General features: G+C 46.3%; 1 protein-coding gene across 1 annotated transcript in view; it reads left to right on the forward strand.

Annotated features, from left to right (window-relative positions):
• Positions 1-17,361, forward strand: part of C6H1orf115 (chromosome 6 C1orf115 homolog) — a 67,981-nt gene extending 50,620 nt beyond the window's left edge. Inside the window, exon 2 of the mRNA XM_085612958.1 lies at positions 13,683-17,361. Coding sequence (XP_085469084.1) covers positions 13,683-13,802 — 120 coding nt within the window. The 3' untranslated portion in view covers positions 13,803-17,361. The remainder of the gene's footprint in view (positions 1-13,682) is intronic.
• The last annotated feature ends 199 nt before the right edge of the window (positions 17,362-17,560 follow it).

Genomic DNA, 17,560 nt, shown 5'->3' on the forward strand with positions numbered 1-17,560 from the left:
GGAACTATACTACGCTGGTTTGGTACTGGGACATTGGCACAAGGAACCATTAGGGCAGCAGGGACTGCAACTGGACTATCTGCAGACTTGTAGTGGCTTGGAGCTTGTCGTGCTCCAAGATGGGGACTATCACTTGGTGGATTTTGCCTGGACGTTGCTGGCCTCCAGCTAGTGCCAACTGTCATGGCCTTGATCTCAAAGTACTCTCCAAGGGCCAAGATGGGGCCTCCTGTCCACGAGATACCTGGGGCACAAAGGATCCTAATGACTCCACGAGATCGTAAAGACCGCACTAGGTGCGGCAAAGACAGGTGGAAGTCATCGTGGTTGGGACAAGGACTGTTTCTGACATGCACCATCATCTTGGTGTGTAAAGATCAGCAGCCATCTGAAGTGCTGGTACGTGAGGAGTCCGAGGAGTGCATGGGAAGCTTGCAGAGCCCGAAGGACTTGCGCTTGCAACCGATGTTCCCTGATGCTGCCTTGGCTATGTGTGCCAGGAACCAGACCGCGTGTGTAGGCGCAGCGCCAAATATCACTCCAGACTTTTCCTTAAAGAGTGAAAAGTGCATTTCCACACATACAGCACCACGTTAAGGGTCTTGAAGCAGGTTTGCAATTTGGATACACATGCCATGACATGAATTGGTTACACATGCAAGTACACTTCGGGTTTAGAAAAGCACAAAACTCCAACAGTGGTACTATCATAAGATTTTACTGCTGTAGGTGTAATGTTACTTGTTGTAGTATATATCTGGATGCAGAGACAGAAAGAAGCAGCAAAATACCAGCCGGGCAGCACACGAGGCTAAGCAGAGATTTCTAACTTGCGTGTTATTTAAAACAAATGCAGCTAGTCCAAAAGCATGATGTTTAAAGCACACGTCGTGCATTTGGCTTTGCTGCATTTCTTTTCTTAATAGAGCATGGCTGCGGCTGATTGTGGGCATTTGTGAAAGTATTCCTGTTAAGTGTAGCACCATCATGCGCTACAATTAACATAAATATTTTCACAATGGCCCACAAACAGCCCGCAGCCGCTCTCCATTAAGAAAAGAAATGCAGCAAGTGCAGGATCCACTTGCCGCTTAACGCGTGCTCAGGCTGCTGTACAAAAGTACACTTACCTGCCAGTCTCTCATGTTTTCCTCTTCCACGGTGTTACCACTGCTTCCCGCAACCAGAAAATGACCGTTTTTTGCACCGCTCGTGTTTTAAAAGCGGCGGCGTGAATGCTCTCCCGGGATGTGCTGTGTGTGTGTGCGCTTCACACAGGAGACTGCATGCTCGGGTCACCTTACAGGGAAAACTGCTTGCACCAAAGGGGACCTGTGCTCACTTGTGCTCCAGAGTGTGTGGTGTCTGAGGGGTATGAGGGGGAACCCAGCTTCTTGGGTCACAACCTTTTGTCCATGGGGGGATAGCGATCTCACCCTCGTGCAGGCGCTGCCAGACACCAGGAGGTCTTATCTTCTAAGTAACAGCTTCTTTCTGTGTTAGGATGTTCCAACTGTCTAGTCAACGGGGCGCCAGCAGGGGCAACGTGTAGCACTGGTTGGTAGAGTTGAAAGACTGAGAGGCTGGGTCACGAGGCATAGTCCGAGACTAGTGACTGACCTTCCGGCAACGGGAAAGTCAGACAATGGCTTATAACAGTAAAGTGTATATACAGTGTGTGTTCGATTGTGATTTGAATAGAGAAGTTTGACAGTTGCGTATAACTGTAAAGTGTATATACAATATGTATCTCATTTTGATTTCAGTGTGTGTGTAATACAAAGACAAGTGTTTTTATACATATGGTGTGGAGTCTTTTTGTGGTGAACGCAGTGTGTTGTGAGGGGGAGGGGGGTTGTCCCAACGCTTTACATTTGAGCCCGGAGGATAAGCCTCACTGCTCGTGCCACACTACCAGAGGGTGAGCACAGGTTAACGGACAAGTGTCTTGTACCTATTTGGAACAGTGGGTTCGAACTGACTTTGATGCATCTTAGCCAACCCTAAACTGCTGGGTCTAACATGCCCTTCCCCATAAGCTTGCACAGAAGAGTGAGAAGGGCCATAAAACTTCCACATTGCTACGTATAGGTAGGACTGCAGAAGGTGGTGACAAAGAGCTCCGATAAGTTGAAGTCTCACTAGAGGGCTCCTATTGTAAACCTGTAAACTTGCCATTACACTTCACAAGACTGAAGCTGCTTCTTTCAGCTGCAATTGCCACTTAAATCCAATTTCGAGATAAAGGGGCCTTCTTTGATTCTCCAAAATGCCTCGGAGACAAATTTGTTTGTGTTATGATCCTTGGTTGTATGCTTTTACAAGTCACAGACTGAGTTTCTGTTTTTTGAGGGAGTAGGACTGCCTGAATGCGTGACTGACAAGGCACGTAGTCTTGGGTGTTCATATCCGCGAAATACAGAGGGCGGATTCTAGCACTGATGAACAGTTCTGTGAGCCAACGCCAAAGCCAACCAAAAGCCAGCTAAATGAAAGTAGCCAATTGCTGAAAGGGGCTGTCCAAAAGCTGGCTTTGTGTGTATTGGGGGATGAGATTAGCTCTCAGCAGATAGTTTAACTGTCTGTAGGCAAGACCTAAAAGAGGTTGGAGGGCTAATATTTTGTTTATCTTTACAGTCGTGCACAAACTGAGCCCCACGTGGAACGCACAACCAAGATACACTTTATATATAGACAAAAGCAAGGGTTCAAGAGTACTAGAATACAAAGTTGAATACGTTCAGAGTAGACTTCTTTACTACTATAGTGAAATAAGTTAGCATCTTGCCCAGATATCTAATTTAATTGGGGCTGCAAGAGAGCCTGCAGTGCAGTTGATCTGTGAAAGTCCTGCTGTAAGTCTGCAATGCTTGGGGCGGTGGGCCTGGTACCCACGAAGAGTATCAGCCGGCTGACCATGGTGAGACCAAGTATGAATGGACCAGTAAACACATGGATGGGGTTTTGTTGATTCCTGTGGCCTCCAATGGCTGTTGGCTCATTGGGGCATATGGAGCAGCGCCATGTCTGTAGGTAGTCCAATGGCCCTGCTAAGGCATGTCTGGATAAAGGGGTGCTGAGTCCCTGCCCTTTGTCTACAGCTGAAGTGTCCTTGTAAGTGCAGTATGAAGGGCAGGGGCTGTGCCTTTCCTCGGTGTGCTGCATACTGCTTCCAGGGTCCAACCTGCTCCCCGCAGAAACGCCTGCCCCAGGAACCTGTCCTTACATAGCTATCCCCTGCCACCCCTTGAAACGTCACTTTTTCTGTTCTGGGCTGTCCTGATGGGCCTGCACCAGTGTCCTGCCTCCTATCCTGCTGCCACCAACTGGAGCAGAGGTCCAACATGTGGAGCTGGAGGTAGTGAGAGATTGAAAAGGGAGGAAAACCGAGAGAGGGCGAAAGCATGCACTTGCTTGTGTTTGAGTGTTTCTGCACGTCTGTGGATGCCTGCATCAGCATGCATGCCTAGAGATGGCAGCGGCGTGCCTTGGCACAAGGTAGCACTCAATGACATATGGGCGTTGAGTGGACACATACTAATTGCTAGTATAAGCTACATTCATGGGAACATAACACTAAGTAGCATGTGATGTGACATTTCTTAGGGCATCATTGAATTCACTAGGGTATAGGGAACATATGGGTATGTGCCTTTACTGTCATATGAAGACAGTTTGGTTAATGGTACTGTTGGCATTTTCTTTTTGCATGTTGCTGGGTACATGAAATTAGTGGAATTGACCAGCACAGGATGGGCACACCTAGCGCCTTACACGGACTTGCATTTATTGGAGCATAGATAAGAACATGATGGGCTTCACTGACATATGAGAGATTTTTATAATGTTTGTAAAGTTCTAAAAGAACAGCTTGCTCTCTTAGAGAACCAGGAAGGGAGGAAGAAAAACAAGGAGGCTTAAAAGACTACTGCTCAACCAGTGACGTGCAAAAGTTGGCTCATGAGTAGGTTTTATACTGAAAGGGTTCCCTTCCAGCACATAATGCTTTGAAAAGTTTACCACTTTACCACTTTCTATGTATGCTGTATGGTGCAGCACACATGCACAGTTTGAAAGGTTTGGAGAAAATAAATACTTTCTCGAACTTTATGCCTGCCTCAAGCAGTCAGAATTTTTTGTATACTATTCACTTTCTACTAAAGTTAGTAGCTAGGGATTAGCATCAAAATCCCTGGGTGAGTTTTTAGAAAAGCCTATGTACCACCCATGTTAAGCCTCCTCCACGTAAAGTAGGGCATCGTGCTTCTTTGTGTTACTTCAGGGCTACTGTCCAACACAATTTAGAATTTGTGCCGGAAAGCAAGCCCCAAAGCAACACTTTGCAGCATGGTTGCATCACTTTGTGATACATACAAACCAAGCATAAAGTGTTAGTAAATCCACCCCACAAACATAACATGATGATTGGGGTGTCATGCTAATAAAATTGTGTTGCTACCCAAAGGAACCATTTTATCAACCTTGGAATAACAAAAGACTGAGGGGAGAAAACAATAAGGTTCTAAACCTATGTCTTTCAATTTGCATGTAGCTCTTTGGTGCCAGTTCAAAGCATAACGTGCTTTATTAGAAGGATTGTTACTTATGAACTTTAAGTTACTAAAGAATAACCTACTGAGCTCTCAAAGAATTTGTGATCTGCCTGCCACATGTTGTGCTTTGCAGCAGAAACATCTACCCTCTATGCTACAATAGCACGAGTTAAAACTGTGACTAGACTAATGACAGATCTTTACCTAAAGTGCATTATCTACCAGAGTCATATTGCCATTGTAATATCCCCCGAAATATGTCTCGCACACCTGTATCTCTGCAGGCTGTTCTTATCTCAGCTCCGCCTGTCCTGCTGAGGGCGCCCCCTTGACCTTAGCACACGGTGCAACGGCACTGGGCGCAACGCCCTAAAGCTGGCACTGTTTATATAGTGCGAACCTAGCTCGAGAGAGAACTGCGCGCTGGAAATTATGGGGGATGTTGGGAGACAATACATGATTGTGTACATCAAGCATGGATTTACATCTGTAAATTACACACATTGCATTTCACATATTTACACTTTTCGGCACGAGGCAATTCAGTGATTTGCCCAGAATCACACGATTCAGTCCAGTGCCAAGGCTCAGATTCCAGCTCAGTCGCCTGGTTCCAAAGTCTTTAACTCACAAAGCATGCCACATTTTTTAATTATTCTCTAGTATAAAACTGTTTATGGGCACCTCTCTATGACCGTCTTTGGCATTTGTCTATATTTATGTAACAGAACTAGTTAAGGAATACAGGCGCATTACCTCTGTTACTGATTAGCTAACTCTGGCTGAGCAATGCTGTTTATCAGGGAATTTCTTGATTGCATAGCTGCCTGAGAATCTTATTGTGTACACACGAGCAAGGCTTGTTGGGAGGGAACGATTATGGGTGGGATGAGCTTAGAGGCGGGTCGGCGCAGAGGGGAGGTGCATTGTTGGGTGAAAATTACAAGATGCAAAAGAATTTTAAGTATTTAAGACCAATTACTAATTTTATTTGGGTGTGGGAAAATAGGGGCCATCCGTAAATGATGTTGCAATATGTCTCAAAAGTTAAACAGATATCATCAAAGGAAAATTCTGGAATCCCTGTTGTTAATGATGCAAGACTGAGTGAAGAGAACAGGCCTTTTTAGGTCGAGCCTGGGCAGCGCATGCGCTGCTCTACGAGGCATGCTGTAATAGAGTATGTACTTGAAGCCCCGCCCACGCTCCGCTCATATTTGTCATTGGCTTGTGTCATTGTCCTTCTTAAATTCTGGCTTCTGATTTGTTTTTAGGCTTGTTAGTCCCTCCTTAGTACCGCCTTGTCTTCATTTGTAACCTCCCGTGAGGATTGGCCCTTTTACTTCCGTTGTTACACGTACGTCTTCTTTAGTCTGTAAGCACTATTTTCTTTAATTAGTTTCTCTTACTGCAGGAGGGTCTGTGGTGCACATTTGTGACCACCGGCTCGTTTATTTACCTTGTAGCAAACAGGGAGCTCTTCAGGGGCTATGAGAGACAGAAGGGGGCAGCGATGCCTTCAAGCATTTGGAATGCTATAGGTCTCGCAGTTTATTTTTGTTTTAAAAACTAAAACATAAATAAAGGGCATTGTCATTTACAATGCCAATAGCACAAACTCGCATAAATGCAAGACCTATTGCATTGCAGATGCTTGTTCTCTTCTCTGGATGGACGCTTCAATGTTGTCCACAAGGGTTAAAATATTTGAACCTTTATGAAGGGCAGCTGGACCCTGGTTACTCATACCCCCCTCTCCCAGCCAAACTTCCCTGTCAATCTAACTTGTTCCGCCTCCAACGCCAGACAGCTCCTGTCCTGAATCCTAGTGGGTGTCTTTGCACGTGGCCAAGCTTGCGCCAAGCAGGTCGCCTGTGCTATCTGTGTTGCTACCGCCATGGTGCCTCGTGCAACGGCTGGAATGAACGTCATTCCAAGCCTTGACGTACTACCTTGAGGGTCTTCATCAGAGGAAGCGGCAATCCATTCCTGTATTTTTCTTAGTCAAGACTTTTCTTGGCATGGAACTTTGAACATGGTTTAACAACGGACAAACGCCTCAGCTGGAGTTTGTTTGTTCAATGAAGATTCTGCGGTGCTTTGGCTGCATTACAAACATTTAAAAAAAATATCCCAATTGGTTTTAGGAAACTGTAAAGCCAGACTGAGGTCTAAAGTGGCTGAAATTAGAGCAAGTTATTACAAAGGTTGAAAATTGTATCTTCGATGGACTCGTGTTCTTTTTTTTATTGTGAAGTCATTGCTTGAGGGTACAGCAGTACTTAATTTGTGCCGGTGGTTGCAGGTGTTTGGCACTGGCACTCATTTTTGGGAACCTGACTTTTTTTCCATCATCTACCTTTGTCCCAGAGCAAGCGAGAGATAGGAGAAAGACTAAGGAAGAGAAAGATCAGAGAACCGTGACAAAGGGAGTAAGCAGAGAAGAAAAGAACCTGCAACACTGAGATGTACAGGCAGGGGGAGTAGGGTGGTGAAGAAAGACCCTTAGTGGGATCAAGAGTCTGCAGCCTTGATGTTTATCAACGGCAGCATTTGGTAGTGGTGGTGGCAGGCTCCTAAGAAAAGCTCTAGCCCGCTGAACTTCATATTTTAAGCACCGTAAAGGGTAGTGGCAATTTAAGTTGGTAGATTGCACTTCACTGATAAATGTCACCCATTGTGCACCAAGAACTTTGTTTCAAGCTCATCTCGAAGCTGCTGCAAAACATTGCTCACTCCCTACTTTTGAGGTAGTAAAAAGGGGTTCATGTTGTTTGCTTTTTTAAAGAAGGAGGACAATACCCTATGGAGTCATTGTTTTGCTCTCCATGTGATTGACTCCTGCAGCTCTGCCGGCCTGTCTGAGAAAAAAGTCTCTCAGGAAATTCTGCTCTTTCACTTTAGGTCTGTAAGTCATCCTGCTTCTGGTGCCAAGGGGGCATTCATTAAAATGTGTTTAGTTTGGTTCCAGCAAAACCATAAAAACACAAAGAAAACAATAAAATAACAATCAGGAGCAAAGCCAATAGGTCTCAGGTTTAAATAGCCAAACAACTGACTTTGCCAATGCCGGTTTGCACCAGCACGCCAATGTATGCGTGAACAAACATGCACATCTGGTAATATTTGATTGTGTTGCCTACTAAAGAAAACCCATTCCAAGATGGCCACCATGTGTTATGATGCATGCACAGGCATGTGTCATGATTGTGACACATGCATCATGACGTGGCTGCTGTTCTGTGTGCACAAACGTGTGTGTATTTTTTTAATTTACCATTCCAAGATGGTGAATGCCCATCTTGGAATGGTAAATTAAAAAAATAGAATTAAATGTGTGTGGAAGCAAATTTGAAGAAAGGGGCAGCACTAATGTATGATCAATAATGATTAAATAACAGACGTGAACATTGACATTTATTTATCCTTTGGCCCTAATGAAGCAATATTAGAAGTCACGAAATACGTGTTGGCCCATCGTCCTATGTATCATAAACTTAATTTGTTGCAAAAATATTCTTAATAAAGTATTCAAGACAACTGGGAAATTGCAGAAGTCTTCAGTGTGGTACCTACAAAAAGGAAAAGACCTCCAACTCTGTCTGTTAGTAAAGTTGCTGAGGTAGCAAACGCAGAAGTGAACACCATCATTAATATGTCCCTCCAGAAAGTGGTGGTAGCACAGGCTTGGAAGGAGGCTAAGATCCTGCCACTCCTGAAAAAGCAGTCATTGGACCCCCTCTGTCCGGGGAATTACCGGCCTATCTCTCTCCTTCCTGCTTTGGCAAAGGTGTGTGAGAAGGTGGTAAATAGCTCACCGATTTTGTGGAAAAGGAGGCGCTCCTGCATCCAGCCCAATCGGGGTTCCGGCGTCCCACAGTACAGAAACGTTGGTTGAGGTGGCGGAGGCCATTCGGGAGTGTTTGGACGACGGCCGGAGGGCTGCTTTCATTTTGCTTGACCTCTCGGCGGCGTTTGACACGGTCCCACACTCACTTCTTCTGTCACATCTGGCCAAGATTGGTTTGTCGGGTACTGTGTGGGGCTGGCTCCGATCCTTCCTAGAAGGGCGGGTCGAGCAGATTTGGATTCCACCGTCCTCTGCCCCTCCGCCAGTAACAACGGGAGTCCCCCAGGGATCCTCCCTTAGTCCCCTTCTTTTTAATATCTATGTCACTCCTCTGATATACTTGGCGGAGGAGCTGGGGGCCAAGGTGATGGCTTACGCTGACGACCGCCAGCTGCTTTTTACCTGGGACAAAGACGCGGACTCTGTATTATTGGTTCAACATTGCCTATCATCTTTCTTTAAATGGCTGGCGGAAGCACAGCTTAAGTGCAATGAAGAAAAGTCAGAGATTCTGCTATTTGGTAAATTTCCCCTTAATTTTAGAGAGCAGCTCTGGCCTCAGGAGTTCCCACTACCTCCCTCGTCAGGGAAGCTAGCTAAAAATCTGGGGGTTTGGTTCGATAAGGGTCTCTCCTTCTCAACACATATCAAGAAGCTGGCTGGCTGCTGTTTTGGCCTGCTTAAAACTCTTAGAAGATTCTTCCCTCTCTTGCCTCAGGCGGCGAGGAAAACGGTCACCTGTGCGCTGATCTTGTCACGGCTGGACTATGCCAATGCCGGTATTCCGGGCTTCCTGCTGATGAAGCTACAGGTGGTTCAAAATACCGCAGCCCGACTCTTATTGGGCCTGTCGGCTAGGGACAGTGTTTGTCAACAGTTGCGCTCTCCCCACTGGCTTCCCATGGTGGATAGAGTGAAATTTAAACTTCTGGCTTTGGCCCACCGTGCTCTTCATGGGCGTGGCCCTCTTTATTTGAAGAGACGTCTTTCCTTCTATGTTCCTGCGCGCACCCTGCGTTCTTCATTCTTATGTTATGCTCAGGTCTCACGTTTCAAGCTTCAGGGGATAGGGGGCAGCTCATTTGTAGTGAAAGCGGCGATTGCTTGGAATGCTCTTCCTCTTGCCCTGCGCGCCATCCAGGACCCAGTTGTGTTCAAGAGGAAACTGAAAACACATCTATTTACCTGAAGCCCACTGCACTTACCCTGTTTGGCACCGCGCCGGGACACTCGTGAGTAGCCGAGCGTGTTATAAACTCATATAACATAAAGCTGAACACTGACAAGACCGAAATCGTGACCTTCAAGAAGAGCACTTCACAGTGGGACTTGGCCTAGTGGCCCTTGACCTGGTGGCCAACAGAGCTATGACTGACATCCACCCATGCCATGAACCTCGGGATCGTTATTAACATCAAACTCAACAGAACTGCCCAAGTCCGCGCCCTCACCGCCTCATGCTTCCATACCTTGAAGATGCTAAGGAAGATTCTTAAATGACTCCCAATCCGCTCCCAGAAATCTGTCATGCACGCCCTGGTCACAAGCAAGATGGACTACGTGAACGCCCCTCTGTTCTAGGATCAAAGAAAAACTCACAAAAAAGGCTGCAGACCATTAAAAACTCTTAACCCTCCACGCCCCATTTGCTTCACACCACACCTGATGGAGCTCCACTGGCTCCCCGTACACGAACAAGCAAAATTCACACCCTTCACCCACACTTTCAGGGCACTACATAATACTGGCTCAGAATACCTCAACAATCTCCTCTGCATTCGCAAACCTTCCAGACACCACAGCTCGTCCGGATTTCTACAAGCACACATCCCGTGCATACAGAAAACCAGATCCGGTGGTCGAATCTTCCCCTACATTGCTCCTAAACCCACTACACACAAGAGCCTCGTCCTTACTCTTTGAATTTTGCAAAAAGCTGAAGACCTCCCTTTTCGAATAGTTCCACTAGGCCCTAGGTTTGGCTAGGTTCACACCTGTCCCGTGCCAGGATACCCACCCGGATAATAGTGCACTCTATAAAGCTGAATAACATAACATTAGTGCACAGTACATTAGTGGAAGACTCCGGTTTGCCTTTTACTGCAGGTGGAAACCTTGCCTCCCTTTCAAAGGGGGCAGGGTTTCCCACCGCATGCACGTATAGTTACAGACTGTACCACCTGCGGTCTCTGGGAACCGGGTGCTCCTCCTTCCAAAGTATGCCATGGAGGGGTCATGTTGACTGCACTTCCTGATATGTGGTACCAATCAGTGAGCCTCTTGACAGCCTCTTTGTTCTTGTGCCTGCATCTGTAGTATGTTGAGGATGCAAAAGCAAAGGATTCCTTTATTTACAAATGCTGGTTCACCCCTTTAGATCACGCCAGAACACATGGTGCACAAGTGCAATGTATATTTTAGGAGGGCATTCGCAGGCTTCTGCAATCCCTTCTGGAATAACAAAATGCCCTAGTAGGGGTGCAAAATGTAGGTTCAGGTGAATATTGCTCCCCCAGGGCACTATGTGAACACATCTCCAGGTTGTGTATTTTATTTCCAATCCAATCCAGATTACCTACATTTTATCCCATCATTTGACAAAATGATGATGTCGCACGAGTGGGTTAATATACCCCCCTCTTTCATTTGCTGTACTATGCTGCTCAGGTGATCGGATACCAGCAAAATCAACTCTGCCTTTCCTCCTCCTGAAGATTGTAAATCAAGTCCCATTAAATTGGGTAGTACTAACATCTGTCATTTACAGCGTTTAGAAACGGAAACAAGCATTTGCAATGCAATGGGTCTCGCATTTACGCAAGTTTGAGCTATTGACATTGCAAATAACAATGCCTTTTATTTTTGTTTTGGTGTTTAAAACATAAATTAAAGGCATTGTTATTTACAATGCCGATAGCTTAAACTTGTGTAAATGCGAGACCTATTGCATTGCAAATGCTTGTTAGTAATGCAACAAACATATTGTAATTATGGTTCTTCACATTAAAATTCAAGGCTGTTTGTACAACTTCCTGGGACAAGTATATAATTTAACACTCCCTTCTGTGAGAGGGCCACTATAAACACGTGAAGGAGTTATTGGTGATATCTATGTGTTATTTAATTGTATTTACTTTATGTCTAGCCTTAGTAGTGAACTTCGGTTCATCCAATAGTGCTTTATGGGCTCCAGATTTGTATGAAGAAAAGTGCTAACACTAGTTCCAGACATCTTCTTATATTCCACTGGTGTCTGCCTGTGACAACGTGGTGCCAGTAGGCTGTAAAGGAAAGGTCCTGGGAGAGAGCACAGCATATACCCCTCCCCAAGTACCCCATGGCTTCCTGCCCTTATCCATTAAACTATGCCGTTTTTAGGTCAAACTATTGCGGTGTGGGTGGGTAATATCTTTATAGTGAACAGATCTTAATACGACTAGTGCCACACAATTGCAGCTTTTATGTGGGGAAGGGATGCAGTGGATGTAGTCCCCACCACCTTTGAACGCCACATCCTGAGGTTTTGCCATGGGGCCTCTCCTTGACCTGCCCACTTGCTCTTTCAGGTCCCTTCTAGTTCCTTCAAAGGACTCAATCGCCCCCTCCTCTCCACGGGGATGGTGCTCACCCACAACAGGGTGATTCCTCAACCTACTCTCAGTGGCCCACCTTAGCCCTCCTGTCTTTAAAACACACACAAACGCAATTAACTTTTCTTCATCTGGGCAATATCATTTCTGCTATAATTTGATCGTGTTGGTCAGAAATACAAATGATTAGTGGGACGATGAGGGGTCGGTGAGTGAATTTTTTTCCCATTTTCTTTTCGGTCTCTGTATTCTATTGTTAAAGTAGGCTCTGCTGGAGTTTAAGTGTGGTGAGGAGGGAGGGTGCTTGCCCATGCGCCTTGAGGGTGGTCTGCGGTCTGGAGGCCACGTTACGGATATGGGGGGTTTAAGAACACAATGGGCGAGATTAAGTCCGTGTATGGTGAGGAGTGAGTACATTAGTGAGGTAAATAAGTGGCACATTTGCGAGGTGGAAGGATCCCAGGTGCTGTGAAGTGCATTAAAGGCAGACTGCTGGGAGAGCTTTCGTGCGGCCTAGTCGTTTGGTACAACCTTCCACCCTAATTGTCCTGCGTGACTGTCCTGCGTGACTGTCCTGCGTGACCGAGCAGGTAGGAAGTATCTCTGAAACGGTTCCTGTTGTTCTCCGCCCCTGGATCGCACTCCTCTGCCCACCATAAAGCCGTTAGAAATTGCTGACTCTCCTGTCTGCCTGCGCCTCTTGCAGCCTCAGACCGTGCATGCTCTATGAAGCGGGAGGAGGGGCACGGGATTCTTTTGAATGAGAGGAGAGGTGTGCGGGGAGGGGGAGGACTCCAGGAGTTGGCTCTCAGGGGCGCTAGGCCATTTCCGAGAGGGTCTTGTGCATGACAAAAGAGGAGGTGACTGTTTGAGGGGGGAGCCTTGTACCTGCCTACCCGTTGCTAGAAGAGAGAGCTGGGGGGCTCGGGGTGGGCCTGTGCGGGAGGTAAAGGATTCCACTGCATTTACATATCCTCTCGTTTGCCTCAATAAAATCACCATGCCATCAATGTATGATCAATATACGAAAAATTTGACCAGTATCTCTTCCATGTGCGACAAACCTCGCCTGCCTCCTCTCAGAGAAAACTAAGTCGCCCACATTCACCCCCCAAATGAAAATAAGCCGATAACTGATCGGGAACAGCTTATCAACACAGCTGCCACATTGCGTGTTAACTACGACAAACTAAAAAAAGTAGATAGTAACCTGACACATGAGGAATGCAGCTGCCACCCTGCGCGCCGCTGCTCACTCCCACAGGCAAAACGGAGTGGGAGTGAACATTACAAAAGAGGTGGGACATGCACCCGCTTTTAGCCATTTGCATGCTTTCATTATTGAAAGACGCACGCAAAAGACAACCCAATGCGTGTGGGGAGTCAGACCCACACAGAGCAGTTACAGGAAACCTCGCAGAGCAGCGCATGCGTGCTGCGCTATGCTCGATCTAAAAATGCATATGAAGCACGGTATAAAAAAGTTATTTTTACGAATGCAAATTAGCTTTTTAACTATGCAGTGTGAACATTAACAAACCTATTTAATAAAGGAATTGTATGTGGCTTAAAATCCAGGGATGGAAGACAAAGTGCCTCCTTGCTTAATTTGTGAAAAGTCCTTTCGAAGATATGCTTCATAATCTAATTTACCAAAGTACATGATGTGTTTTTTTCTTTTATTCGCAGAATGTTGGGAAGGCTCTGCAAGCCGGATGCCGTTTTTTGCTGATTGGATTTCAGGGGATGGCAAACGCCTACACTGCCCCTTGGGGCGTGCCTAACGTGGTGGTGTCATCGCCCCGCTAAAGAACACCGTGCCGTAGGGTGGTCGTCAACATTTCAAGAAGATATGATGCCTTAAGGTGGTCCTACATATGTCAAGAAAACAACCCAACAATGGCCAATCTTCACCACCATTCCATAATGCGAAAGCAGGTCTTCCTGCAAGGAACCATTGGTTATGAATGGAAGTTTACGTACTCTGATGTGACGTACCAATGGTTATGGTTGGTATTTTACGCACTCTGATGTGAGGAACCTTTGCTTATGGATGGGATTTGACGTATTCTGATGCAAGGAACCATTGGTTATGGACGGTATTTTACGTGCTCTGTTGCAAGGAGCCATTGGTCGTGTATGGTATTTTATGTAATCGGATACAAGGACCTTTTGGTTAGGGATGGTACTTTACCCAGAATATGTCCACAGCCATTATAAGTCATGAAAAGATACATGTATGACTGTGGACAATTGGAGAAGGCCACACGACTATCTGAGGTGACTTCTGTGTATGGGGAATAATGACCAGCTTTCAAACGTCCCGACAGAAGATATTGACCCATTAATGTAGCGTGCTTATCAATACAACTGCTTGGGAGGGTGCAACAAATCCATACCAGGTGGCAGTGACGTAGGTGCACTACTTGGTTGGTGACCTACAACCCCAGCTCCCGGCATGAGGGGGCCATGGTTGGATTTAACATGTGTTTTTTTGCCCACAGATTCAGGTATGGCCTTAGGGATTTTGTAGGGTTGTACCCTACTAGAGTATTATGGTGTAGGAGTGCAACTGGGATATATTCCTAAAACCACCTTGGATACCCTACAGACCTTGCAAGAGCCTACATCTGTGGCCTGGAGGGGAAAGTTTCTGTAGCACAGCCAGACTGTTCAGTTGCCGGGTCCTTTCAACTCTGTCAACCAGAGTTCTTTGTTTGGGTTCTCTATGGATTCTTTTAAAGAAAATGTACTGTTAAAAGGGCACTGTAAGGCAACCAAGGAAGAGCGAGTTAAATGTAAGTTGGAGAGGGTGAGACGTAAGTGTGAAGCAACTGCAAAGGCAGTTGTTGTAAGGGGTGCGTAATTTAAGGCTTGCGCTTCTACAGAAAGTCTAAGTTTGGATGAAGGCGAATATTGGAAAAAGTATAAGTGAACATGGTCGGAAAAAAAGCAGTCCTTGGAATCTGCAAACTGAATCTCCTTCCATGGCTGGTGCCTATGACCCAGCGCTCCATGGTAAGGGCATCAGGGGTGTATGAGGGCTGGTGGGAGCCCCGGGTGAGCACGGCTCCTCCAACTCTGTGAGCTCCAAGGGTCCCTGCTGCATCACAGCACCAGGGCCGACTAACCGGATCGAGGGCCAGGACAATCCCGGCTCATGTACAGGCACTTCGAGGACTCCCTGTGTGATTCCTAGCTCATGTACAGGCACTTTGAGGACTCCCTGTGTGATCCCCAGCTCATGTACAGGCACATCGAGGACTCCCTGTGTGATCCCCAGCTCATGTACAGGCACTTCGAGGACTCCCTGTGTGATCCCCAGCTCATGTACAGGCACTTCGAGGACTCCCTGTGTGATCCCCAGCTCCTGTACAGGCACTTCGAGGACTCCCTGTGTGATCCCCAACTAGCTACAGTCCTTCATCTCTGCACGTCTCCATCACACGAACCTCAAATGGTCTTTACATACAAACTCTTATTATGAAGTGTAATGAGGGTTGAATACTACCGGTGTTTTACAGACCATCCGAAGCTCCAATTCAGACTTTATTGGTAGCTTGTCCTTTCTTACTCTGACTGGATATTGTTTGCTGATTTAAAGGCTTACGTTCTTAATAACTGTAGAATTAATTTGAGTTTTCTTTGCAGCTTCTGAAATAGTTATTTTGGCATGAGCTCGTATTCCCCAGGAGACAGACGCCATGTCACTTGTGCAGTTGCGTTGATGCTTATAATCCGGCTCGGCCCGCGGTGAGGCGAAGGAAGGGGCGGGTGAAAGATGCCCATTGAAGCCAAGGCCAGCGGCCCCGGTCATCGGCGGATGTGACCAGCCTCACGAGATCACAAGGATGCGTAGGGGTCACGTTGACAACTTTGGACCAGGGCCGCGAGATGGACACACTACCATGAAGAGTTGTTACGAGTATTTGCAAAAAAATGTGTATAGTTATAATTCCATTTGTAAAGCGCGACTCGCCCTTAATGGTATCCAGGCGCTGGGGGCCCGTCAGGGAGATTAAGTCACATGATGCTCAGCTGCCGCCAGGGGTCGAACCGTCCAGAACCAAGCTCCGGAGTCGGTCTATCTGGCCGCTGCGCCACAACTCTCCAACAATCCAATCAAATGGCCTAATCTGAGAGTACACAAATAGGTCTTCTCTTGTGCACCGGAAGTACCCACAAGCACCTTGTGTCTTTGCCCCGGAGGTCCTTCTGCAGTTCTGCACGGAGTCCCTCCAAAGAGAGCCCAGCTTCAGGGGATTCAAGTGTTTGACTGCGAGGTGGAAATCTAAACCACATTACAGCGTGGAGAGACAGGGGCTCTTGGAAAAAACGAAACGGAGCGTATTACATATATTGCATGAAACCAGTTACATTTTGCACCACCATTTGCACTGAATTTTCTCACATATACCCTTTGCCTTCACAGACTGGTGCAAAATGTAATGTTGACACTAGCCAGCCCCTACAATTTGTTTCATCAGCTGGTTGGTACAAATGATGGTGCACAATTTGCAGTTTCTGTTATCGGCCACTAGGAACCTCAGGTGTTTGATGGACTCTGGCACAGATGTGGTCCCATCTGCACACTTCTACAAATGTGAGGCTGTACAACACACTTTGTTTGGAGGACCCTTGTGGTACAGCGCTAGTAAAGGTGGCACTGTCTGAGTTGGCAGGTCTGGGTATCTCACGCCTTACAGTGCACAATGGGTTGCCAGGTGAGGACCAATAGACGGCTTCATCATGGCAGCTGCCCATTGGATATCCCTGCACTGATAACTCCTTTGTCCTAGCCTGTTGATGGGTTGTGGAGATGAGGACACACCGAGGAGGCAGAGGGCTTGTTCGCCTTGTGCAGCACCCTCGCTTCTGAGGGCCCGACACCTTCATCCATTACCAGGCGGGAGAGTCAAGATTACTATGGTTAACGTAACTGTCTCCTAAGTACCAAGCCTTGAGGTAACATTTCCCAACATCCAGTCACACTGCTTTTGTAGAAATATGAGGAGACTGTCCTAAAACAGCTCCTATTCTCTCTGGTCGTATAATACATTTGTAATATTTTGACGTTTAGACCTTTTGGCTGAACTTCGGTAGCCAGATCCTGCTGGTACCCATGCTCGGATACTGAAACGTTCATGTTGTTGCACCTTGTTATGGTGATGACATTTCACCATTTGCAACATCACAACCATTGGTAATGTTCATGTCACCGTAGCTTTTAAAATGTGCTGAGATTAGGAGCCTAACATTATATTGTAATTTACTAAGATTGTGTGTATGAACATGTAAGTAACGTACTCCTAATACTGACCTTTTAATATTGTTTTATTTCAGACTGGGTAAAAATCTATTGTGCTAACTACTTTATGTGACATACTTATTCTGAATACGCTGAGATAATGTTATCACTATGCCTTTTACATAAACCATATGACTTATGGTCTATGTGCTGATGGCATCAGAGTGTGAAGAGTGAGGTATTCATTGTGTTAATAAGCCATTTGCGTTGGGTATTAAGGACTTCCAGGCATAAGAGTAGTGCCCAGAATAGCAACGTT

The sequence above is a fragment of the Triturus cristatus genome, chromosome 6 (assembly GCF_964204655.1).
Source record: "Triturus cristatus chromosome 6, aTriCri1.1, whole genome shotgun sequence".
Taxonomy (NCBI): Eukaryota; Metazoa; Chordata; class Amphibia; order Caudata; family Salamandridae; genus Triturus; species Triturus cristatus.